The sequence below is a fragment of the Oncorhynchus clarkii genome, chromosome 29 (assembly GCF_045791955.1).
Source record: "Oncorhynchus clarkii lewisi isolate Uvic-CL-2024 chromosome 29, UVic_Ocla_1.0, whole genome shotgun sequence".
Classification (NCBI taxonomy): Eukaryota; Metazoa; Chordata; class Actinopteri; order Salmoniformes; family Salmonidae; genus Oncorhynchus; species Oncorhynchus clarkii.
This window is the reverse complement of record NC_092175.1, coordinates 35,083,559-35,111,510: the sequence shown is the minus strand read 5'-3', so window position 1 is coordinate 35,111,510 and position 27,952 is coordinate 35,083,559. Positions and strand designations below refer to the sequence as shown.

The following is a 27,952-nucleotide window of genomic DNA, read 5'->3' as shown; positions in this document are numbered from 1 at the left end:
ATACTGTACTCTATACCATCTACTGCATCTTGCCTATGCCGTTCTGTACCATCACTCCTTCATATATCTTTATGTACATATTCTTAATTCCTTTACACTTGTGTGTATAAGGTAGTTGTTGTGGAATTGTTAGGTTAGATTACTCGTTGGTTATTACTGCATGGTCGGAACTAGAAGCACAAGCATTTCGCTACGCTGTAACACCCATGCACACCTTCCACATAGCCTACACGGTCCAATCACTATCACCATTTCTACATTAGGCCTATAGACTACAGAAGACGTACACAGCTGTAGGCTGTGGTTGCATCGCCAAAGACGATGCAGGAACATGGAGTAAAGTTATCCAGTGGCCACCCCTATCAATGTTGCAAAAGCAAAGAGAACAATGAAAGTAGACACAGCTAGAAAACCAACTCTTTCTCAATGAACTACCCTGTGGGGGAAAACAACATGGTTGTACATCTCTACCCACCAGGCCATTCTTGAGATGTCTTTAAAAAGTGTAAATATTCTCAGATGCCATCTTTTCATTGCCTTTTATCGTGTCTGGTATTGATTTTTTTCCACATCATATTTGCTAAAGACAAACATTACCTAGCTGCCTTAAAGCACTGATGCCACACAGACAAACCTCATAAATAATAGATCTGGCCGGCAGGACTTTGATGACCGAGCAAAGCCAGAAATGCTTTCAGCAGGAATTGTATGAAATCATAAATCACTCTTCATTTCAGAGAACATTCCAAAATGGATTCTCTCTCTCTCTCCACCTTGAAAGTCATTTGACGTGTTATTTATAGTCTGGCTGAGAGAGCATGGGAAGGCAGAAGAGGCTAGCAGCAAACAGGGAGCAGCATGGGAAGGCAGAAGAGGCTCACAGCAAACAGGGAGCAGCATGGGAAGGCAGAAGAGGCTCACAGCAAACAGAGAGCAACATGGGAAGGCAGAAGAGACTCGCAGCAAACAGGGAGCAGCATGGGAAGGCAGAAGAGGCTAGCAGCAAACAGGGAGCAGCATGGGAAGGCAGAAGAGGCTAGCAGAGAAGAGATAGCAGAAGCAGAAGAGATGAGACGAAGTGTGAGAAAAAAAACGCTTAATTCACTGATTATAGTGATGTCATCCATATAGAAGCAAATTAATGTACAGTAGAGGCAGGAAGATACCAGTATCGTGATATTCTTTCGGTGGCAAAATTTAAACGCGACGCAGTCTCTCTACAACTCTTTTGCTTTATGTAAAATATTAAGCTACAGCTTGTAAAATACATAAATGTGACTCTGGATGATGACAACAAATGTTGTTTCTAACTTTCCCTAAAAAAGTTACATCCGATACGTGTTTTGTTTCCTTGCCGTGATACTAGCCAACGAGTATCGCGATATTGGTATCGTCCCGGGCCGAATGTACAGACGTAGCCTATTCAGCAGTCTGTCAGTGTTGCTGCTGATTCTAGGACATTCAGATTAAAATGAACTTTGGCCCATTCTATTTCGTCTAACGATGAGGTCTTCAAAGTTTATAGTCTTCCCATATTTATTTTTTACAAGCAGCATACAATGCAAGGTGACGATAAACCAGTGACGCCATTTTGTTTTGTGTTGTGTCGCTAGACAATTTGTTTTTTAAACCTGACGAATAAGCAAGAAGTCTAAGACCAAGTCAGAGATGTGTCAACTAGTAAAGATGGTGATTGTTGGCTCTGTTCCACAATCACATGTCCTGTTAATGGACGTCCTTCCTGGCAGTGACTGTGGAGGTCCCACCAAGATGGATAGTTACATTAATACAACAGTAGGGAATGGCTCAGCGAGTTACCGGCCCTGTTTGGTTTATTGCATATCTATTAAGACTCTGCACAAGACCAGTTCCACTGTGAGATCGGGAGTAAATTGTGCATCTCAGTCACTGCCGTCTCAGGAACGTGAACACAATAAATTTGCCTCTGATGATACCATTTCACATTAAACTAACGACTGGACAAAAGAGAAGCAATGGCCCAGGGATGCTATGTTGATTAAAAAAATATATAGGTCAGCCTCCCGGGTGGCGCAGTGGTTAAGGGCGCTGTACTGCAGCGCCAGCTGTGCCATCAGAGTCCTGGGTTCGCGCCCAGGCTCTGTCGTAACCGGCCGCGACCGGGAGGTCCGTGGGGCGACGCACAATTGGCCTAGCGTCGCCCGGGTTAGGGAGGGCTTGGTCGGTAGGGGTGTCCTTGTCTCATCGCGCACCAGTGACTCCTGTGGCGGGCTGGGCGCAGTGTACGCTAGCCAAGTTGGCCAGGTGCACGGTGTTTCCTCCGGCGCATTGGTGCGGCTGGCTTCCGGGTTGGATGTGCGCTGTGTTAAAGAAGCAGCGGCTTGGTTGGTTGTGTATCGGAGGACGCATGACTTTCAACCTTCGTCTCTCCCGAGCCCGTACGGGAGTTGTAGCGATGAGACAAGATAGTAGCTACTACAACAATTGGATACTACGAAATTGGGGAGAAAAAGGGGTAAAATTCAAAAAAAAAATATATATATATATATATATATATATATATATATAGGTCAAATGTTGACAATTACAACAGCAAAAACAAATGGGCCAAATATTTGTAGAGAGAAAAATTAGGACAGCAACACAACAATTGCATCGACTCCATTTAAGAAACTTTCAGACACCAAATGTACAGACGTCCAACAGAGAATTATCCACGTAGACCTGAGGTCCCCTGCGCCACTCTGCGCCAACCCACGGTGTACGTGAGGTGTGTGTGAATTGGATACTGACGGGGTGCAACCAACAGGAACACCCTGCCTCACACAGGTAAAGGGCCAGCAGATGGAAAAACCATGTCATTAGGGGGCCACAATATTCATGAACAACTGTTCCCTGTCCACAGACATTGTTTGTCTTGGGTTTGTGTGCAGAGGCTGGGGAACCTGGAAAACACACTTGTCTGACCAACCTTGACACAGAACACTGCCTGCACTGAAATAGACTGGGTCATCAGTGCAGTCTTGTCACCCACAGTCTGGGGACCAGCTGGCTTAAAGTTTTGCACCAGCAAAACCAGAAGTGGGCCAGAGATATTCCATTTGTACACAATCAATCATAGTGTTGAATTATAGCAATAGGCATCTAAACGGTCATATTTTTTTGTGTATGATGGCATCACATTAATTAGACTAATCTGTGGCTGAAAATGAGCCACAATTTCTATTCTGACGAACCTGATAATGAAATATGAAATGTCTTATCCTGTATTGTCTTGCTAGGATTTCTAACAATTAGATTAGATCATCTATGTGGGGGTTGGCCAGACAATTGTTCATTTAATTGGCTAAAATATGTTTTATATTTCTCTACCCAACAGTAGCCTAGGCTGGCAATACAATGACACTGCATGCTTCTCTGAACTGAGGGTGGCCATTGCCTTTAATGCTAGCTAGCTATTTGGCTGTGTTTACCTTGTGTGCCATGTGCAACTGTTGATTGTTTAGGTTAGTTAGCTACCCATCTTCCAATCAAACAGGGACATGATAGCGATAATTCATAATGAAAGTTGATAGCTATCTAACATTAGCTAGCATTACACAGATGTTGACATCTGTGGAGGCTGGTGGGAGGAGCTATAGGAGGATGGGCTTATTACAATGGCTAGGATGCTATAAATGGAATGGAGTCAAACATGTGGTTTTAATATGCTTGATACCATTCCATTTATTCCATTACAGCCATCACATTGGGTCCGTCCTCCTATAGCTCCTCCCACCAGCCTCCACCTGTTGACATCAATATTCAATATTCTGATGATCATGACACTATCTTGCTAGATATCCATGTTGAAATGGTGAGCCAAACGTTGTAAAACAAATATTACGCATTTAGAAAATTAGATGAATTGCTGTCGTTAGTTAGTTTTATATTCAAATGGTACACGTTGTTAGATATGCCCTACTCATATGTTAGCAAGCAAGCTAGCTAACATTATGCTAATGTCAACAACTACTGCTAGCTAATGCTAGCAGCCCTTCTGGACGAAAGACAAGATTCTTGAACCATCGCCAATTTCAGCTGCACCGTTCTCAAGAAAATGATTGAAACACCACTGGCAAAACAATAATAGTTTCTCATCTTTCTCGAATATGATAACAATTCGGATGGTAGGTTGTCAGCAGCCATGTTGAGCAATATGTGCACTGTATCATGTGACAGTAGATGAGACGGAAAGTCTCTCATCACATTAAACAACAAATCACACATACACCTTGATTAAGTAAAATTAATCCCATGTATTTTCTCAACATAAACATGATTAATATCATATTAGTAAAGATGTAACTAGCTATATGTAAACTAATAGAAACACCATCCCTTCATCATCAAATCAAATCACATTTTATTGGTCACATACATATGGTTAGCAGATGTTAATGTGAGTGTAGTGAAATGCTTGTGCTTCTCGCTACACTCACATTAACATTTGCTAACCATGTGTGTGTGACCAATAAAATATGATTTGATTTTATTTTATTTTTTTTCACCTTTATTTAACCAGGTAGGCCAGTTGAGAACAAGTTCTCATTTACAACCTGGCCAAGATAAAGCAAAGCAGTGCAACATGAACAACAACACAGTTACACATAAACAAGCGTACAGTCAACAACACAGTGATGACGAAGGGATGGTGCTTCTATTAGGGTTATAGCTCGTTACATCCAATAGCCCTTAATACTGCAGGAGATGAGAGGTTTTAGGTGATAACATAACTGAGACAATGCTTCAGCATTGAGAAACACCTCACTTCCAACCAGTGGTATACTAGCCATGTTACCTGCCATCAGTGCCCATCGCTATCGCATTGGCATTCAGCCTTAGTTTGGTCCATGTTTCCCAGTGGACCCTGGTTGGGAACATGTACAATGTATAAAAGCACCACAAACCCTGCTGCTCCGATGAGAGCATTTGTCCCTGAAGGCTGTGTGTGGTTTGTGTTTTTACCACTGAGCTATATAGTTATTATTGTACAACTCTATGTACAATAACTACTTTTAACAATTTCCACAGAAAACTACGTCAGCCTCCCGACTGCTTCCCTATTAATGGGCCTAGATCCGGTCATACTAATAGATGTTACATATTCTTGCCATGTAATTCAGATGTTCTCAAAACTATTTGCCCAAGTAGATGTCTTCCTAAACAAGGTATTCTTCTTCTTCTTCTTCTGCTGCTGCTGCCTCTTCTTCTTCTTCTTCTTCATCATCGTTATAATGGCGTTGCGCAAACAAGTTAAAGGTGCATACCGCCACTTACTGTGCTGGAGTGTGTGGTCAATCACGGTTTACATATTACATTAGAAACAAAAGAAAACACTTCCTAATTCTGTACTACTAAAACAATAAGAAAGAGCCCTACTAACGTCCAACAAACCCTCCCCATCCCCCAAATCCCCTCCTAACCTTCCCAACCTTCCCCAATCTCAATATCCCTACACATCCATCTTTCCCTCTCTTCAACAAACTATCAACAGGACAGCAGCACATGCTCCACTGTTTCATCAACCACCCACTCTGGACACAAACCATTCACATGACTGCCAACCAAATATAATGAACAGTTCAATGAAAAGTGACCTATAGGTGCAACCGGGCAAACTTCTCCTTGTTTACTACTGTAGATGGTATACCACACTAGCCACATTTGCCAACAGCTGGCATCACTAATGTTGTTGGCAGAGCATGAATGTAAACTGTCATCAGATTCTCCATAGATTAGCCGTTTCTGCCGAAGGAACAAAAGTTGACTGGACTCAGATTCAAATCAGATTTTTTCAGATTCAAATCATTACCGTCATACTTTTCTTTCTTTCGACCCTTCTCCAAGTCAGCCAGAATGAGTTGTTTCTTTGGGCTTTGACAGAGGTAATCTCCACAAATATCCGGTGCTTGACTGCTGCATAGCCTGCAGTGTTGTTAATGTATGCTGTAAAAATCAGTGGCTCGGGCTGATTGCTTGTTGAGTGATGTTCTGGTTGTAAAAGTAATGAAGGATTGACTGTTGTTTCGAAAGAGGAAGATGCATTTAAAATTGTTCATACGAGGGTTGTAATTTCCCTTTAAATGAGGTTTAAATGAGGGCACACACCATGTCTATTTCCTTGTTCAGTGTGCATTGAAAGGACCAAAGAACCTGATGATATAAGCTGCACCTGGCATACATTTAACATTTAGTTACACAAGTGAATTAGTTTGGTCATTTGGATTCATTATCATTGGTGGCCTTTTATGATTTTAAGTGGTTTCTAAAAGCTCTGCTGTTAAAAAATAACCAGGCTTGAGGCTTGAGGGTCCTTCTAAAAGAACCAGACTTGAGGGTACTTCTGAAACCATTGTTTAATTCTACAGTATTAGAGATCATCTTTCATGGTCATTATTTCATTCAAGTGAGGCACGGTTTTGAATGATACATTATTTTAAATTACACTTGCTTATCACAAAAGCTTGAGATGCATCGTGCATCCCAGACCTAACGTAAGCATGCTATCCAATCCCTGGACAGCAGAGCCACATATTACTACATAGTCGAAAACTGAAACATCCCTTGTCTGTCACGAATGCTGAATAAAATAATATTTGAACTTACTCCATGGGGTTGGTTTATATACAGCGTTGGTGTTTGAGACAAAATATCAGAAGGAACATATTATTAAACAGACTTTGCAAATGTTAGTATTTTGTTCATCTCTTGTGGACAGAGTACATAAATATAGATGCTACCATTGGTCTGTCATGATACAACAGGATGCGTGAGATAACAAGTGAAATTAGTTCCCGTGCTAGGGTTTTTCATCACTGGTAATTGAAAAAAATCACGATTTCGCAGGTGTTAGTATCTTTCGGAATTTTTGAAGGGGTGGGGACATTTGGCCCATAGACTTACCCATACCTTGCAAAGAGAAAGGGTGGAGGTCTTCGTTCCGTTTCCGATCCTCATTCTATCTCGTCTTAACACGTATGGACCCAGAACTTAATCAAGCATCTGACCCATTACGCAAGACTTTAGTTCTGGGTTAACCGAGATTAGTATGTGGTAGACCCACTTCTTCACTGCTTTCCTGATGTCAAAATAAAAGTAAAGCATGTGCACCATATGTACTCAAAAAGCAATGGATAACTTGCAGGGGACTTTTATTTTTTCAAGAGGAAAACAGGAAAAAGTGGGTCTACAACAGAGCCATGTTTGGAAAGTCTGTTTTATAATATGTTCCTTTGTATATTTTGTCTCAAATTCCACCCTAACTCCAAGGACAATTGATAAGTTCAAATATCGTTTTATTCAACATTCGTGACAGACGAGGGACGTCCATATTTTTGCCTATGTAATAATATGTGTCCCTGGCTTTCTAGGGATTGGATAGCATGGTCACGTCGGGACCACACGCATCCCAGACCCAGACAACATACGTGTCTCAAGTACTCTACAACAATTGGGGCAGCAGCATATTGTTTGAGCTGAGCAGGCATGGTGCTGTAGAAATTTCACTATCTTTAGTTGCCTCTCATCTTGGATCCTGGATCCTGTCCTGCATTTCAAGGCTGCTTTGAGACAATGACCTATCAGTGACCCTGCTCAGATAATCCCCACCATTGTGACGCTGAGTTGTCTAGTGCTACTGCAAATGCACGTTTTCTTAGGGGTGTTGACAGTCATACTGTAAGTAACCTGATTTATGTTCCTCTAAATGCATCTGTCAATCCTACAGCTATTGTCAGTAGTAACATATGCTGATGAACCTGAGTTATACTGTTAGCACTGAGACGTTTTGTCCTAGTAGGAAGCCCACTGTGAGCAGTGCACCCTATACTATCAGCTGTCATATCTAGCTCTGATAAGCCTCCCAGTAAAGCAATAAAAACCACCAAGAATCCCAGAAAGTACAAAAATAGTCTACATAACATATGTCGCCTAAAAAACAAAGTTCATGAAATCAATAACTTTCTATTAAAATTCATATACTGACTGTCTCTGAAACTCACTTAGAAAATACCTTTGATACAGTGGTAGCAATACATGGTTTCAACATCTTCAGAAGAGACAGGAATGCCAATGGTGGAGGTGTTGCCAATTATGTTCAGAGTCATATTCCTGTAAAGCTTAGAGAGGATCTCATGTCAAATAATAATATGGCTACAGGTTCATCTGACTCACTTAAATCCCATTTGTGTGGGAAGCTGCTATAGACCACGAAGTGCTAACAGTAAGTATCTGGATAATATGTGTGAAATGCATGATAATGTATATGATCTCAACAGAGAGGTATATTTCTTTGAGGACCTAAATATTCACTGGCTTTTATCTAGCTGTTCACTCAAGAAAAAGCTTCAAAATGTAACCAGTTCCTGCAACCTGGTTCAGGTTATCAGTCAACCTACCAGGGTATTTACAAACGGAACAGGAACTAAAGCATCCACTTGCATTTGCCACATCTTTACTAATGCTGCTTCTACACCTGCATTGCTTGCTGTTTGGGGTTTTAGGCTGGGTTTCTGTACAGCACTTTGTGACATCAGCTGATGTAAGAAGAGCTTTGATTGATTGATTGATCTGCTCTAAAGCAGTATCCAAATCCATCAAATGTGGTGATCATAATATAATAGACATAACTAGGAAAACCAAAGTTCCAAAGGCTGGGCCTAATATAGTGTATAAGAGGTCATACAAGAGGTTTTGTAGTGATTCCTGTGTTTAAGATGTAAGTAATATTTGCTGGTATGTGGTGTGTATTGAGGATCAACCAGACGCTGCACTTGACACATTTATGAAATTGCGTCTTCCACTTACGAATAAGCAGGCACCCATTAACAAAATTACTGTAAAATCAGTTGAATCCCTGTGGATTGATGAGGAATTAAAAAATTGTATGATTGAGAGGGATGAAGCAAAGGGAATGGCAAATAAGTCTGGCTGCACAGCCGATTGGCAAACGTACTGTAAATTGAGAAATCATATGACTAAACTGAACAAAAAGAAGAAGAAACTGTACTATGAAACAAAAATAAATTATATAAAGAAAGATAGGGAAAAGCTTTGGAGTACCTTAAATGACATTTTTGGCAAAATGGCAAACTCGGATCCATCATTCATTGAATCAGAAAACATACTGATATTGCCAACTACTTTAATCATATTTTCATTGGCAAGATTAGCAAACATAGGCAAGACATAGCAACAAAAAATTCTGAACCTATACATCCATGCATAACTGACCAAATTATGAAAGACAAGCGTTGTAATTTTGAATTCCGTAATGTGAGTTTGGAGAGGTGAAAATGTTTTTATTTATTATTTTTAAATGTTTTTTTTTATCAACAATGACAAGCCACCTGGGTCTGACAACTTCAATGGAAAATTCCTGAGGATGATAGCGGACGATATTGCCACTCCTATTTGCATTGTCTTCAATCTAAGCCTACATAAAAGTGTGTGCCCTCAGGCCTGGAGGGAAGCAAAAGTAATGCTGCTACCCAAGAATAGCAAAGCAAACCTTGACTGACTCAAACAGCTAACCAATCAGCCTGTTACCAACCCTTGGTAAATGTTAGGAAATAATTGTGGTTGACCAGATACAATGCTATTTCACAGTAAACAAATGAACAACCGTTTTTCAGCAAGTTTATAGGGAGAGTCATTCAACAGGTACAGGACCTACTCAAATGACTGAAGATTGGCTAAGAGCAATTGATAATACAAATATTGTGGGAGCTGTTTTGTTAGACTTCAGTGCAAAAAGGGTATGTGAAAAACGTGTGTTATGGCTTTACATTCCCTGCTATATTGTGGATTGAGAGTTACCTGCTCGCAAGGGTGTTCTTCAATGGAAACCTCTCCAACACAATCCAGGTAGAGTCAGATATTCCTCAGGGCAGTTGTCTAGGCCCCTTACTTTTTTAAATTTTTACTAATGACTTGCCACTGCCTCTGAATAAAGCCTTTGTGTCTATGTATGCTGATGACTCAATACTGTACACATCAGCTACCACAGCAAGTGAAATGCTGCAACACTTAACAAAGAGCTGCAATCAGTTTTAGAATGGGTGGCAAGAAATAAGTCCTAAAAAAGTCCTAAATATTTCAAAACCTAAAAGCATTGTATTTGGAACAGATCATTCACTAAACCATAAACCTCAACTAAATCTTGTAATGAATAATGTGAAAATTTAACAAGTTGAGGAGAATAAACTGCTTTGAGTAACACTGGATTGTAAACAGTAATAGTTAAAGCATATTGATGCAACAGTAGCTATGGGAGAAGTCTGTACATAAGCGCAGCTCTGCCTTCTTAACAAAGCTATCAAGGCAAGTCCTACAGGAGCTAGTTTTGAGCACATATGGAATACTGTCAAGTTGTGTGGTCAGGTGCCACAAATAGGGACTTATGAAAATTACAATTGGTCCAGACAAGGCCAACACACCTGACCCTTAAATGTCCATGGAGAGCTAACATTAATGAATGTCAATCTCTCCTGACTTAATCACTACTTGTATTTTTAAGAGGTGAATGCGCCAAGCTCTTGATTTAAACTACAAGCACACAGCTCAGACAGCCATGCATACCCAACAAGACAAGCCACCAGATGTCTCTTCACAGTCCCCAAGTCCAGAAAAGATTATGGGAGAGGCACAGTACTACATAGAGCCATGACAACATGGGACTCCATTCCACATCAAGTAACTCATGCACGCAGTAAAATCATATATGTAGTACCAGTCAAAAGTTTGGACACACCTACTCATTCCGGGTTTTTTTCTTTGATTTTACTATTTTCTATGTTGTAGAATAATAGTGAAGACATCAAAACTATGAAATATCACATATGGAATCATGTAGTAACCACAAAAGTGTTAAACAAATCAAAATATACTTTATATTTGAGATTCTTCAAAAATAGCCACCCTTTGCCTTGATGACAGCTTTGCACAGTCTTGGCATTCTCTCAAAATAGTAAAAATAAAGAAAAACTGTTGAATGAGTAGGTGTGTCCAAACTTTTGACTGGTACTGTACAGTAAGGGAAAAAATGTTTTGATCCCCTGCTGATTTTGTACGTTTGCCCACTGACAAAGATATTATCAGTCTATAATTTTAATGGTAGGTTTATTTGAACAGTGAGAGACAGAATAACAACAAAAAAATCCAGAAAAACGCATGTCAAAAATGTTATAAATTGATTTGCATTTTAATGAGGGAAATAAGTATTTGACCCCTCTGCAAAACATGACTTAGTACTTGGTGGCAAAACCCTTGTTGACAATCACAGAGGTTGGCCACCAGGTTTGCACACATCTCAGGAGGGATTTTGTCTCACTCCTCTTTGCAGATCTTCTCCAAGTCATTAAGATTGAGGCTGACATTTGGCAACTCGAACCTTCAGCTCCCTCCACAGATTTTCCATGGAATTAAGGTCTGGAGACTGGCTAGGCCACTCCAGGACCTTAATGTGCTTCTTCTTGAGCCACTCCTTTGTTGACTTGGTCGTGTGTTTTGGGTCATTGTCATGCTGGAATACCCATCCACAACCCATTTTCAATGCCCTGGCTGAGGGAAGGAGGTTCTCACCCAAGATTTGACGGTACATGGCCCCGTCCATCGTCCCTTTGATGCGGTGAAGTTGTCCTGTCCCCCTAGCAGAAAAACACCCCCAAAGCAAAATGTTTCCACCTCATTGTTTGACGGTGAGGATGGTGTTCTTGGGGTCATAGGCAGCATTCCTCCTCCAAACACGGCGAGCTGAGTTGATGCCAAATAGCTCCATTTTGGTCTCATCTGACCACAACACTTTCCCCCAGTTGTCCTCTGAATCATTCAGATGTTCATTGGCAAACTTCAGACGGGCATGCATATGTGCTTTCTTGAGCAGGGGGATCTTGCAGGATTTCAGTCCTTCACGGCGTAATATGTTACCAATTGTTTTCTTGGTGACTATGGTCCCAGCTGCCTTGAGATCCTTGACAAGATCCTCCAGTGTAGTTCTGGGCTGATTCCTCACCGGTCTCATGATCATTGCAACTCCACGAGGTGAGATCTTGCATGGAGCCCCAGGCCGAGGGAGATTGACAGTTATTTTGTCACCCAACAGTTCTGTTGTCACCTTCTCACCAAGCTGCTTCGCGATGGTCTTGTAGCCCATTCCAGCCTTGTGTAAGTCTACAATCTTGTCCCTGACATCCTTAGCTCTTTGATCTTGGCCGTGGTGGAGAGTTTGGAATCTGATTGATTGATTGCTTCTGTGGACAGGTGTCTTTTATACAGGTAACAAACTGAGATTAGGAGCACTCCCTTTATGAGTGTGCTCCTAATCTCACCTCGTTACCTGTATAAAAGACACCTGGTAGCCATAAATCTTTCTGATTGAGAGGGGGTCAAATACTTATTTCCCTCATTAAAATGCAAATCAATTTATAACATTTTTGACATGCGTTTGTCTAGATTTTTTTGTTGTTATTCTGTCTCTCACTGTTCAAATAAACCTACCATTAAAATTATAGACTGATCATTTCTTTGTCAGTGGGCAAACATACAAAATCAGCAGGGGATCAAATACTTTTTCCATCACTGTATATACAGTTGAAGTCAGAAGTTTACATTTTTCAACCACTCCACAAATGTCTTATTAACATACTATAGTTTTGGCAAGTCGGTTAGGACATCTACTTTGTGCATGAAGTAATTTCTCCAACAATTGTTTACAGACAGATTATTTCACTTATAATTCACTGTATCACAATTCCAGTAGGTCAGAAGTTTATATACACTAAGTTGACTGTGCCTTTAAACAGCTTGGAAAATTCCCTAAAATGATGTCATGGCTTTAGATAGGCTAATTGACATCATTTGAGTCAATTGGAGGTGTATCTGTGGATGTATTTCAAGGCCTACCTTCAAACTCAGTGCCTCTTTGCTTGACATCATGGGAAAATCAAAAGAAATCAGCCAAGACCTCAGAAAAAGATTGTAGACCTCCACGAGTCTGGTTCATTCTTGGGAGCAATTTCCAAACGTCTGAAGGTACCACGTTCATCTGTACAAACAATAGTACGCAAGTATAAACACTATGGGACCATTCAGCTATCAAACCGCTCAGGAAGGAGACGGGTTCTGTCTCCTAGAGATGAACGTACTTTGGTGCGAAAAGTGCAAATCAATCCCAGAACAACAGCAAATAACCTTGTGAAGATGCTGGAGGAAACAGGTACACAAGTATCTATATCCACAGTAAAACAAGTCCTATATCAACATAACATGAAATGCCGCTCAGCAAAGAAGAAGCCACTGCTCCAAAACCGCCATAAAAAAGCCATACTACGGTTTCCAACTGCACATGGGGATAAACATCATACTTTTTGGAGAAATGTCCTCTGGTCTGATGAAACAAAAATAGAACTGTTTGGCCATAATGACCATCGTTGTGTTTGGAGGAAAAAGGGGAAGGCTTGCAAGCCAAAGAACACCATCCCAACCGTGAAGCACGGGGGTAGCAGCATCATGTTGTGGGGGTGCTTTGCTGCAGGAAGGACTGGAGCACTTCACAAAATAGATGGCATCATGAGGAGGTAAAAATTATGTGGATATATTGAAGCAACTTCTCAAGACATCGGTCAGGAAGTTAAAGCTTGGTCGCAAATGGGTCTTCCAAATGGACAATGACCCCAGGCATACTTCCAAAGTTGTGGCAAAATGGCTTAAGGACATCAAATTCAAGGTATTGGAGTGGTCATCACAAAGCCCTGTCCTCAAACCTATAGAAAATGTGTGGGCAGAACTGAAAAAGCATGTGCGAGCAAGGAGGCCTTACAAACCTGACTCAGTTACACCAGCTCTGTCAGGAGGAATGGGCCAAAATTCACCCAACTTATTGTGGGAAGCTTGTGGAAGGCTACATGAAACGTTTGACCCAAGTTAAACAATTTAAAGGCAAATACTAATTGAGTGTATGTAAATTTCTGACCCACTGGGAATGTGATGAAAGAAATAAAAGCTGAAATAATTAATTCTCTCTACTATTATTCTGACATTTCACATTCTTAAAATAAAGTGGTGATCCTAATTGACCTAAGACAGGGAATTTTTACTAGGGTTAAATGTCAGGAATTGTTAACAACTGAGTTTAAATGTATTTGGCGAAGATGTCTGTAAAGTTCGGACTTCAACTTTGTATAAAAAATATATGAATACATCTTATGGAACAGCGGGGACTGTGAGGGTACAGACACGCATGCACACATATTATAACATGTAATGTAATGTTTTTAATTGTTTATAACTGCCTTCATTTTACTGGGCCCCAGGAAGAGTAGCTGCTGCCTTGGCTATATATGTTGTTTGCTGGGCCAGGCAATGCAGACAGGTGTTTATTGGTTTGATATGAATAATCAATTGATCATCACCGGTCTCCTTTTTAAAATCTCATATACTCTCAAAACAGCCCTGACAAATGGCTGAAAACATGCATGTTTTCCCCTTTTTTCCTCTACTAAATCCACAGTGTTGAAGCCTTTACCAGGAGTGTTTGTCTACATTTCTGTGATGCAGAGGTGTTTTGGTGTCACTTGCTTACTCTCAGGGGATATGCTTATTTTTTAATCCAATAAAATTAAAAGAAAATCCTGTGTGGATTGAAATGGTTGGAGTAGTTTCATCCTGTGCCATTTCGGGGTATGTTCATAGGCGTTTTTCCTGGCTGTCTTACAAACGATCATCAATGCAGCAAGCACTGCCTTGCTTTTTGAGAAAATCAAGAACTATTTATCTTTGAAGTGCACAAACCTTTCGTTGTTCACTTCTATGTGTTCCGCTTCCTTTGATTGTTGCATCAGAGAACCGTTAGAGATGTAGCTAACTCTTTATCATGGCTCATGCATTTTAAAGAGTCCCTGATTGGCTCTGTTTCATTCTAACAGGGGATTATTTGGGGGAGGGGGGGGGGGGTATGAAGGTTTCTCAGGCCATTCTTCCTCCTGTTTCTTCTACTTGAAGGGATATGATATGGAGCCATGAAGTTCACCAGAGCAGTGCAACCTGACAGGTGTTGAGGGAGCTGTGAATATAGTATAGTCAATGAAAGAGACTTGGATTCCAAGTTCTCTCAGAACTGGACAGATAACCAAGTGGAATCATATGATTAAGGGCTGTAGTTATACTAAAATAAAATGAAATGCAACCAGTATTCAAAGATGTGTTTGAATTCTATCAGTTATAATATGGATTAGCTTTTTTCTCTCTTTTCAACTCTGGGAAAACATTGGGGAAACAACTTTCAGTTAATACATCAAATGAACACATAGAAAGCATCTATACGTGTAATTACAATGTGTGTAAAAAATATTGCTAAATGATTTCAAAGCATGCCAAAGTGGTTTTGACAGGTATTCCTGCTCATTGATTCTGTTGCATCCCAAGGCAGAGAAAATAGTGACAGTCTTACTTCAGGGATCAGTCACCCTTCATTTGGCAGCAAGCATAGAGAAAGTGTCATTAAATCATCAATGTGGACCTTCTTAAAAACAATAAGCATGGCAACCACACTCAAGTAACAAGCTTGTCTTTTTAAAGTAGGAGTGATATTTTATTGAAATGAAGAGCACATCAACTTTTTGTCACATGTCACAGCCCAAATGGATTACTTGATGTATACAGTATGTAACATTCAATCCAGCAAGAGACAAGAAAGTGTAATGAATTTAAAACACTGTAATGGGTATGAATATCTATCACAAGTGACAGTAAAGTTTAAAAAAACAACATTAAATTACAATTACCAGTAATATATTGTTGTTATTGATTTGTGTGATGCTTGCATTAATAAAAACATTTCATTATTCTGAGGGGAGATTCTGTTCTGCATCTGGCCTCACTGCAATGTTTCACATTACAATAACTCTATAAAGAGAAGGAGTCAAAATTGAGATGAGGCAGACATACTCTCTCTCTCGCGCTCCTTTTCTCCATTGCAACCTCACCATGTCCTGTCTTTCACACAACCACTTTCAGTCTACAGTCTGAATGATGCATAAGTGATGATGGCAAGCATACAGGAATGTATGTACAGTACTCTTCTTTTGGCAACCAAGTACACGTGTCATCCACTGAAGGAACTTTAGGGATTCATGATTTTTTTCCCTCACATTAATTTAAGTGTATTGTCAGTGTAGTTACATTACTAATTTAGCTAAACTAATCCAATGTAAAGTCCAAATATAGTAAAATGTAGGATTTAACACGTTGACAGAATGACGATTGGTATAAGAATATATTATCTTTCAAAAGATATCCCCAGTCTGTTCAGTGTAAGATCTACTGAAAATATGAAAACAGGAAGTGTTCTTCAACCAGTTTGAGAAACTGTCCTTAAAAAGAGGAGATTACTCTGTACAATGTTCCCATGGAAGCAGTCCATCACTGTGTGCTGAGACGGTGGGAGGGCATCATTATATACATTTACTCTATGAGGAATGAGTTGTCGCTTTGTGTAAAGGGGGAGACATTCACCCGCTGCTGGGGGAGTGTTGAGGCTGGAGCCAGTAGCTTTGCCAGCTGGCTGGCTATGCTAATCAGGCAATCATTAAGATTACATCGAAGATGAAGGAGCAGGGTGCAATTGAAACCCAAGTAAAATATGTTTCTAATTTCCAGATTGCTACCTAGCTTTTAATTTAACCAGGTACTTGCAAAAAATTTGCATGGCATTTAAGCACTCATTACAATATTAATCTTCTCTACTAGAATAGCCCAAAGGTTAAATATTATTCCTGTATTCATTTTTCAGACTTTTTTTTTAACCAATATGAAGATTTTCATTTGAAATAGTGCCATCTGCCTGAAAATGCTGGCAGGTGTGCAATTGCATTAATTATTTCTAACATGTCCTGCATTAGTGAGGTCCAACAAAAATACTTTTACAGTAGCTTAATATGAAACAAACATGTCAGCATGGTCTCTGGTGACGATTATCGAGGGGAGGTGGCAAGGAAAGAACATGTGCAGCAAAAGACAACTGATTGAGGTTAATACACGTCACGGATAGCCAGACGTTGACTGTGTCTGCAAAACCATCAAGTTGACCTTTGACTATTTTGGCTCTTGTAGAAGTGATTTAAATGACCTCTTTTCAGATGACAAGGAAATGTTCGTCCTACCACACGTAGTCTGTGTTGGGTTCAAACACAAATGCAATGTATTGGTCCATCTAGCTCTGTTAAGTAACCGTTTTTTACCCTTTTACTGGCAACAATCTTACCAGGGCACTATAAACTAATAATGTTCTTGCTTTATGCAATATCCCCCCTGCTCCTCTGGTTTGTGGCAGTCATGTCGATAACCTGCGTTGTTAACGCAGCCTAGGCAGGACAGCAGTGAGGGCCTCTGGAGAGGCATCTGTTTGCTACTGTTATCAGAATGGGATCACTGTTTGAAACCACACTGGGGCTCCATAGGCAAAGACATGTACACAGGAAGTGACAACTTGAAATGCACTACTGGTGCTATAGATTTAACACCTTCCAGGCTGACAAACCACTAAATAATAGCTTATTGATATGTGAGTAAATGCTTAAAAATATATATTAACCAAAGTTGTCATAGACTGTTTCAAATTGATGAAATAAATTAACATGAAGATACATGTGAATTTGTCAACTTGTCCATTTCTCTGCATGGGAGTTTATGTATTTTGAGTTTAGTGCCACAGATTAGAGGTCTTCACGGGTCTGGGTGAAACCGATCTACCCGGGTCTGAAATGTGAACTTGTCCCTCTGGTCTGGATCAGGACTCTGGTCTATTTAACTACTGCTGATAGACCCAAGTGGACCTGAATGTACCCGACCACGGCTCTACATAGCCTATAGCATATTTATTTTATGCTAATAAGGTAAATGTATTGACTTATAGAAGGCCTAGCCAATACATATAGACCTATTTGTTAAACAGAAGAGCAACTTGTCTGATTAACAAATATTTGTATTTTTTGTCACTTGGGTCCAATCAGGTATGGTCTAGACCCAGACATGTAAGGGTGTGGGTCGGGTCTAGGTCAAGTTGTCCTCCGTTCCATTCGGGTTCGCGTCTGATTTTTCTCGGGTCCCCTCGAGTCCGGGTTCCTATTTTTTATTTTTATGATCAGGTCTATTCGCGTTGGGTCTGATAAACATTCTGCAGTAATTGTGAGTAACCAGAATAGATTTTCAACCAGAGCCATAATACTGTATGTATGTCTCTGTCTTCAACCAGCAAGCAATCCCAAACATAACTACTGCCTCTCAGAGCTCATGATATTGGCCTTGGTATGCCTATTATAGTAGCAGGGGTAACCCACAATAACAATATCAACAACTATTATTACAATAATCGTAATCATTATGGCTATAAGGCTAATCAAAGTAATGATCCTAATAATCTATCAGATTCTCTATCAGATACAGAGGAACCACACTCTGGAATTCTTGTCTTCACATTGCCAAAACCTCATCATCCCTCAATGACTTCTAGCGACGACTGGGTGTCAGCTTGATGAACCAAACTACACAACAATCCCCTCCATGTAGCCCCTCTCACACTCACACACACATGCACACACACGTGTTCAAACATGTTTTTTCTGGTATACTGAGTACATCATGTACAATTATAATTAATATGCTGTTTAACTGATTGAACCAAAACAAATGTTGTACTTATATTTTTGGTGTTGTTTGTTTTTGGTGGGCTTCCAACCTCACCTGTTACTGGTTTTTATTATCTTTACTGTTTTGTCTTTCACTTCTTTTCTTTGATGCGAATCAATATAACCTAAAAACCTAAAAACCGAATCATATTTTATTAGGCTATATGCCTGATGCAATGGGTCTACATGTATTATAATACAGTAGCAATGTAATAGCATTACAACAACAAACGTCACATGTTTTATTATTTGTACCAATAAGAATAAAACATTTTTAATTCAGGTCTTAATGGTTTCAAATGAACGCTAACAGTCTGTAAAAAGGTTATTATCCAGTAGCGGAGTAGCTGTCAACAGAAACTCGCCCCTCTAACTAGGAGCCCTGCCATTCATGCTTAAAGGACCAATAGGATGCTCGCGCGTAAACTGCTACGCTCCTCGTTGGTGGTGGGAGCTGCCAATCCAGTTCTCAGTGGGCTGGCTAATTGAAACGGAATCGGATGGTTCTCATTCTAGCCACCGCACTTGTGAGATAGGTAGTTGCCCGTTGCCGATTATCCGAGGTGAGCGACAGTGCATGTGAAACATCAAGAGAAAAAAATAGTGATCGAGAAGAAAAAAAAACGCAAAGGGTGAGACAGGAAGAAACTTGAGAAACTATGGCTGTGTCAGCAACTCCGCCGGTGCTTTCCCAAACCTCTACTCTGGAGTCTGGCAGCTTATTTCGCTCCGATCCGCTGTATACAAGCCCAGCCGAGTCCCCGAGACTGACAAGCAGCATGATCAACTCTTTCATCAGCGGAGGAGGCGGTGGAAATGGAAACGGCACAAGCGGCAATAACGAGTGCAAAATGGTTGAGGTGCACGGGGTCAGGGTAGCCTCGTTCAACGTGGACGGTCAAGAACTTATTTGCCTGCCGCAGGTCTTCGACCTCTTCCTGAAACATCTGGTCGGAGGGCTGCACACCGTCTACACCAAGCTGAAGCGGCTGGATATATGCCCCGTCGTGTGCACGGTGGAACAGGTCCGAGTTCTGCGGGGGCTTGGGGCTATTCAGCCCGGGGTGAATCGCTGCAAACTCATCACCCGCAAGGACTTCGAAGCGCTGTACAACGACTGCACCAATGCCAGGTTAGTTGCATGTTTCCTTCTTACCATGTTTCATATGCAGCCCCACTGCGATGCCCCAAAAGCAGAGCAGACGGGGCAATGAACTAAAAGTTTTCAACTAACTTTTTTTGTAGATGCACCAACTGAGGTTAATCAAAATGTGTAGCAAACGCTGCATTAGGCTACACTGTGTCTTTCAGTTACCATTGTTGAAATCAATAATACAAGCATGAGCAAAATGATGCTATGCTACTATATTATGAATTAACATTAAAGCATTGTGGACACTTAATTCAATCATTGACGTCTGTACCCGTCACTCTCTCTGTCTCTCTTGAACACACACGCACTAGTTCTATCTGAATAGAGGCTACAATGGTTCCATTTTATAGACAGCAATGTATGAGGGAAGTAGTTGAGTTATTCATAACTTATAAGCAATCCCCCCTATAGCTGCAGCTCGTTGTTTCGTCATGTATCAAAGCTCTAGATCGTTTTCCCACATACTTACAATATGTTGGCATTGAGGAAAATAACTTTTAATTAAATAGCACCTTTTCTCACTTTGACGTTCACCTTATTGACCTTTAATGTGACGCAACATACTTTTCCTATAAAGCCTAATTCATATTCAGATCACAACACTATAATAAACATGACAACAGTAAGCTTACTGCTTGATTGTTCATTTCGAATATTTTTTAGGACTTTCACTAAGAAGAATTGTGTTATTTTTGGTTTGTTAATAAAGCACGTCTCACTATGAACCATTATGCCATTCCGGCGTCATTCAGGAGCAATAGAGCAGGTTATGGTATATGAAGTTTAAGTTTCTTCATTTAAGTTCCTCAAGTCTACCTGAGTGTAATTTGATATAAATCCCATAAATCTATATCATTGTAATGAGCAGGCAAACATGTAAGTCCACCTCTCTTTTGCTAAATGACTAAATTAAACAGACCGTTGTGTCTCTGTATAGAATCCGTTCGATTCTACCAGTGAGAAAATATAATTAAAAGTAAGGATGAGAGAAGTTTTAGATGTGGATTTCACTTAATGAGGCTACATTTGTGGGCCTTTTGTTGCATTTTCTGTCACTTCTGCCACGTTAAAAAATATATATATTTTATTATATTTTTTACTAATGCCACTGGGCACAGACTTCAATTCAACGTCTATTCCACGTTGGTTCAACATAATTTCATTAAAATTACTTGGAAACAACGTTGATTCAACCAGTGTGTGCCCAGTGGGACCTCTCCTCTCCCTTTCCCCTCGAGTTGATCTTCAACCCGTGCACCGTGCTGGCTGTGCGCTGCAGATGTTGCTTGTGTGTTTAATAAATCAATGAGACAGTTCTGAATGAATCACCTCGGATGGATTCTCTGCTCGGTTTGATGTCCAGGTGTTATTCTTAGCTTGTTATCATGACAGATGCATTAGTGTTCCCATACAATGTCAGATGAGGAAAATAACTCTAAACAGACCAGTGCCCTCTTTTCCCAAGAGCTTTAGCATTCCGAACCTCAACGTTTTTTCCCCTCATTGTCTCGTTGTACGTAATTGCAACTTTTATTCTCCAGCAGCTTCCCCGGCTACTTCGACAATAAGCCATGCTGATTATTCTCCACAAAAGAGGAGGCTGGTAATTCAATACAAAGACAGGATTTTCACATGTGAAAATAAACATAACAAAAAGTTACCTTGAATAGATGCTGGACCCACGAATGTGCATCAGGGTTGCTGTTATATCATGTAGATTAAGACAAGACATGGATGATGATTATAAATTCCCACTTAATCAATAGAGATGTAATGATGATGATTGTAATAATAGTTGTGAAACCAAAAGAGAAATCTATTTGTAGAAAAGTTTTCATTCTGTGTGTCCCGCTGTCACAGCACACACACTGAAGTTATTCACTCCGAAAATCACAGCATATAAGACCTTTTAACACATTTTTATTTCTGACCACATAATTTAATCTTGTCTTAATTAATTATGCGTCAAACAAAAAAATTAAGTACTTTATGCTAAACTTTTTGTCTTTATTTCGCAATTTACCAACATCAAACATTTTTCATATGGCATCTTGACCATCTGTTTGAAATCGAATACCTTTCCATCTCTGACGCATTAACGGATCGTGCATGTTGTGTCAAACTGAGTCTGATATATTTTGATGCGATTGGTGTATTGATTACAGATCAAGTGGACAATTGTGCCGTAGGAGTAAGCGTAAGGCTGTATTTTGACCGCTATTTTTATTTTATTTTAGTTCACTTTCATTACAAGACATTTCAAAGGTTTCAGTTTTCAGTCTTTCACTTTCTACAGCGTTCAAGTGAACTACATCAATATTTGCAAAAAAGTAGAAATAATTTAAAACGTCTGTCTTACCTGATATAACATTCAACTCAACATCCGGCTGTCAGAAAGGGGATCAAGATTATTGTATCTCTCGGTGGTGAGTTTGGTGTGAAAATGACAAGGAAGCGCATGGAGAGGATACAACGATGCATTAAATATGTCCTCAACACGAGCTAGACTACTCTTGTGACACACACACACACACACACACACACACACACACACACACACACACACACACACACACACACACACACACACACACACACACACACACACACACACACACACACACACACACACTTTCAATTAGAGAATCTGCTTTGGGGTTATGTTTGGAGAGGAATATAGATTATATTTTACACAGCGATCACTGAGAGAGAGGGTGAAGCAGAAGCATGGTGGGAGAGAGAGGGAGGCAGGAATATGTTAGTATTTCATGTCCAGATGGTCAGTTTGGGCAAGATTCGGTCATTAACCTTTCAGCCTCTCCTCCCTGATTTTACAATCCCTGGATCTATTATTACGTTTGACTTTGATCTGTTGCACTTGTCAAATGTACCCTAGGAGAGAGAGATTCTATATGTGTATTAGAAGTGAACTGGTTACTATAATACATCATTCACTGCAATGTTGAAGGTTATAGTGTAGGCTATGTGCTGCTCACTTCACAAAGATTGCAGCCACTGATGCGTAATGAAATTGCCTGAGTAATACAGTATGGGTGGCAAGAGAATTGAATATGCACCTTGGCCTCCGTGCTTTACGGCTCACCTGCCTGCGCGCGCCCATCTGAGCGCTGTCTTTATAGTCAGATTTAAACATCATCCACCATCCCATCACCAGATGGTTGTAACTAATGAGTGAAAACAGGCCTATCCCCCCCCCCCTTTATTTGGCGAAGTGACGGGAGAGAATGAAAGCGAGGGAAAGAAAACGTGTGGATATCTCTTCATGGACGCAGTGCACATCTCTCAGTAGACGCAGGAAGCCTGTAAACTGGAATAGTGGATAGAGTCATCAAGAAATCAAAACATCTCGACAAAACCTTTAGCACGGACAAGGACAATTTGAAAACGGGAAAATGTCCAAATCAGCAAACATAGGCGGCACTTAGGGCTCCTTTTATGATATTTCAGCTCGCGATTGATCTCCAAGTTTTTATTACATTCATTATTTATTAAAAATAATTTGCAAGCTAAACATAACGCTAACCTAGTTTGCACTTGGGGACTGCACTTAGGAAATGTAATGGAAATTACATTAGAGATGAACATCTGTGCTGTTTTTCCACTCTCCTCGTGTTTCTTCCCTCAAAGGTGTATTGGATTAACCATTTAACCATTCACCGAATGCAGATGACCATGAGAGACAAAAAAAATTGCTGCTGACTGAAGAGACCAGAGAGGTCTTGGAGATAGCTTGTTGAGGAGATCAGTGAGGCCTTTAAACATTATTCTTCTAAACGAGATGTAACAGGTTCTTTGAGGCTCGCTCAATGAGCCATAACCCACATCACTCCTAATCAGACATTTTGGTTAGAAATCAATGAAAATTTAACTTAATCATAATTAATGATAACCTTGTGAGTTTTTAGAAAGCCTAACAGAATAAGCTTCTTCTTTCCTTATTTTAAGTCATTCATCTATAAAGGCTTTAATTCTCCAGGATGCCCAGATAAAAATTCCAGCTGCACATTTTAACACCACTTAAGGTTTCCTAAAAAAAAAGATGATCCAGATTTTCTGCTTGATTATAATCTGTGGGTAAATGTGAGGTTCTGGAAATGTTTTGTTAGATCTATGGAGGATGGGTACATTGGCCAAACCACTGTCCTTTCCTTCGCTTGTGTTTGTGTGGTGAATCAGTACATGATCCCTTGTCCTGTGGCCTCCACAGAGTGTCCCATATTGAATGTTAATAGAGAATACCCCAGTGATGTCTGGGTGAAATCAGAGACACATGGAATTGATGACTGAAGTACAGTATCTGCTACAGTAACAGGTAGATTTTTTTGCTGTGTGTGTGTATAGAGGTGGCGTTGGTTGTCAGTGTGTGTTGGCCAGTCTAACTGCTCCATATGGCCAGCTCCCTGCCTGTAGCCTAGCCTTGGGCAGCGATACACCCGATTGAGCACGCCACCCAAGACACACCCCTGTCTCCTCCAATCTCCTCCAATCAGCAGGGAGCGTGTCACTCTGTCTAGAACCACCACGGCTCCTTAATGTCAACCATCAATTATACACTGGCTTCTTCTTCAGCTTGATTTTATTACATATCTGCTCCCAATGCCCTTTTCTACTTTAAATAATAAATTAACCCCACTTGATGTGAAGAGTTGCACCAAGCACTGTCAAAGCTCTGGAGAGATCAGCCTCATTAAATAGTGAAGGAGTGCTTTTTGTTTTTCTGTTTAGATGGCATTTAAGCATGGCCCTCTGTGCATGGCTCTCTCCTGCTCATGCATGCATGTGTCTCTGTGTGTTCATGGTTGTTTTCCGTGTGTTTCATGGTTGTCGTTCCAAGTCATGACGCCCACCATCTCAGATGGTTCTGAAATCGTTTATGTAGTTAGAAACAGGTCAAATTGCCATTCCTGAAACGTTATTTTGTTGAAATGGAATTTGATCTGAAAGAAAATAAGCTAATTGATTGTACCCAAATTGGCCATTTTAATTTATAGGATTCAGATAATATTCAATAAATATAGTAACCAACATCCGATTTGGACCAAACGTCTTCCTACCAATGAGTAAGACATGAGAATCACGCCAAAAATGTCAAATGCCGCCCACAGATCCCCCACACCCCATGCCATTCCAACCCCCAACTACCAGTATACAGTATCAGTTCTCTATGTTTGACAAGTAGTATAAAGCTGTGGCTTGGAGTATTGCTTCTCCATACTATGTCATATATTCCCAGTGAATCTGTTGATAGTTTTTTCCTCTGTTTAGAGAAATGAGTCATTGAAGTATCTTGCATTATTTACCATAAAGTGGTGTGAAAGTACCAGATTCTGACCACTAGATGCTAATGTTCCTGCTATACCTCCACACTCTTTTTTCGATTTTGCTGGTCTCTTGTGTATATTAAATAGATCACAACATTCCCTTTGCAATTTTGGGGAGAAAACCAATAGATTTGGCTCGTGATGAAAATACATTGTGTGGTCGTCTTCACAATTGAGACCAGTCCTCCATGAAAGCAATTCAATTTGTCCTTCTTTTAATCTTAATCTGTGTCCAAGAAATTGACCCCTTGTGGGTCTGGATTAGTTACTGTTAGACCATTCCTGGTGAACAAGCAAACCATTTGTCTACAGCAGTTCTGATGGTTTCAATGTCATGGTCTCTAATGGTCTTCAAAGGTAAAAGTCCCAAACACATACCATATACACTGAGTGTACCAAACATTAGGAACACATTTTTTTGCAAAGGTAATGGTATTGGGTTCTATAAGGGTTGTCGCAACATTTTTGTCCCTAGCTAGCCCATTTCTCCATCAAAGTTTTGGGCTTGTAGGAAAAGTCTTCATATTGGAATTGCACCGTAGGGATTGCCCTCTCAGAGAGCTGCCACTTGTTGGACTTTTCAAGGAAAGTTGGGCTGAAGCATTAGCTTGCTAAGAGACAAACTGAATTGCTTTATTTGTGAGGATGACCACATAGTTTATATTCATAATGAAAGTAAAGGGGGATGGGGGAGACCTAGTCAGTTGTACAACTGAATGCCTTCAACTGAAATGTGTCTTCAGCATTTAACTCAACCCCTCTGAATCAGAGAGGTGCGGGGGGCTGCCATAATCGACATCCACGTCTTCGGCGCTCGGGTAACAGTGGGTTAACCGCCTTGCTCAGGGGCAGAGCGACAGATTTTTACCTTGTCAGCTCAGGGATTCGATCCAGCAATGAGCCAAATCTCTAGGTTTTCTACCCAAAGTTGCAAAGGAAATCCTGTGATCTAATTAATAAACAAAAGACACCATTAAAATGGATAAAAGAGTGTGGCTTTATGGTAAATAATACAAGCAAATTTCTCTGAACGGGGAAAAATTCATCTCCAAATTCACAGTGAATAGCCACAGGTTCATACTACTTGTCAAACATAGAGAACTGATAGGGTTGTTAGGGTTGGATTGACATGGTGGTCCGTGGGTGGCTTTTGACAATTTTTTGGGATTCGTTGTGTCTTACTTTTTGGTAGGAAATAGTTTGGTCACAATCGGCTGTTGCGCACTACGTTTATTGAATACTATTTGAGTTCTATCAATTCAAATTGCAAATCAATAAGCTTCATTTCTTAGAGATCAAATTATATTTTATAAAAAAGCCTCAGGAATACTAATCGGTATCTGTTACTACCTACATCAATGATTTCAGAACAATCTGAGATGGTGGGTGTCTACATCCTCTTTATTATACTTTTTGAGGTGGAACGACCCATGTGTCAGTCAGCTGCATGGTGCAGACTGTGATGGTGTCAGCCAGCTGCCCGGTGCAGACTGTGGTGGTGTCAGCCAGCTGCCCGGTGCAGGCTGTGATGGTGTCAGCCAGCTGCCCGGTGCAAACTGTGGTGGTGTCAGCCAGCTGCCCGGTGCAGGCTGTGATGGTGTCAGTCAGCTGCCTGGTGCAGGCTGCGGTGGTGTCAGCAAGCTGCCTGGTGCAGGCTATGATGGTGTCATCCAGCTGCCTGGTGCAGGCTGCGGTGGTGTCAGCAAGCTGCCTGGTGCAGGCTACGATGGTGTCAGCCAGCTGGCCGGTGCCTAATGAACCTACTGTTACAGCAGCACACACACATTAGTCCAGATGAGAGGTAAAATGGATTCACTGTGTAATGGTTTGGCTGCAAGGCTTCCTTGTAGTCCCCTATTTGACTAATGTACAGTAATCGTAATAGTTCAATTATTCAGTTTAAAATATAAATTGTGTCTGTGAAGACATGCTTAAACTTTCTGGCACCCATTTTAATTAGTATATTTGTTTTAGGTAATTAAAGCAATTAAAGAAATATGATCATAATTATTGGGTAATACATGTAATCATTAAATAACTATAATCATTATTATTGGGTAATACATGTAATCATTAAATAACTATAATCATTATTATTGGGTAATAAATGTAATCATTAAATAACTATGATCATTATTATTATGTAATAAATGTAATCATTAAATAACTATGATCATTATTATTATGTAATAAATGTAATCATTAAAGAAATATGATCATTATTATTGGGTAAATTGAGAAAATAATTTAGTCTGACTTTCCCCCATTTCCTTAAATTACTTTTCTGTGTAAATTCTAACATCCCGACCTTTCCTCATGTGAGATTTATAGCACTCCATTGTAAAAGCAAAGGTTGAAATACTTTGATATTTTTATGACTGGGGTTAGCTTGCCCCTAGACGTGTGTGTGTGTGTATGTGTGTGTGTGTGTGTGTGTGTGTGTGTGTGTGTTTATGCGTCGTGTGTCATACAATATGTCATGAATGTTGTGGAGTGCCTGTTCCAAGCCACAGCCCTGTAATAACTAGTCCCCTAACTAATCCCATAACTAGTCCCATAACTATTCCGATAACTAGTCCCATACATAACCAATGAATTGGAGGCAAAGAAAAGACATGTGGTCAATTAGGGATTGGAAATATGCTTCTATGAACTCCGTGGACCTCGTGCACATTTATGTCAGTAAAGTGTCATAATCATGAGCTGTCACTCATAATATTTTTTCTCCCACTTCATTGTTCATGAATGTAATAGTT

The 27,952-nt window shown here is 40.3% G+C and overlaps 1 protein-coding gene and 1 pseudogene across 6 annotated transcripts in view; one reads left to right on the top strand and one right to left on the bottom strand.

Moving 5' to 3' along the window:
- LOC139388213 (rab proteins geranylgeranyltransferase component A 1-like) overlaps positions 1–12,172 on the bottom strand; it is a 44,019-nt pseudogene extending 31,847 nt beyond the window's left edge.
- Positions 12,173–19,224: 7,052 nt separating this feature from the next.
- The window catches only part of LOC139388470 (dachshund homolog 2-like), a 282,435-nt gene continuing 273,707 nt past the window's right edge, over positions 19,225–27,952 (top strand). For 4 of the 6 annotated variants that reach the window (XM_071135147.1, XM_071135148.1, XM_071135150.1 and 1 more), the window contains exon 1: positions 19,244–19,833. In XM_071135147.1, the coding sequence (XP_070991248.1) occupies positions 19,361–19,833 (473 nt within the window). In that variant the 5' untranslated portion in view covers positions 19,244–19,360. Of the gene's footprint in view, positions 19,834–27,952 lie in introns of all 6 variants that reach the window. The other 2 variants (XM_071135145.1, XM_071135151.1) reach the window with 2 other exon arrangements.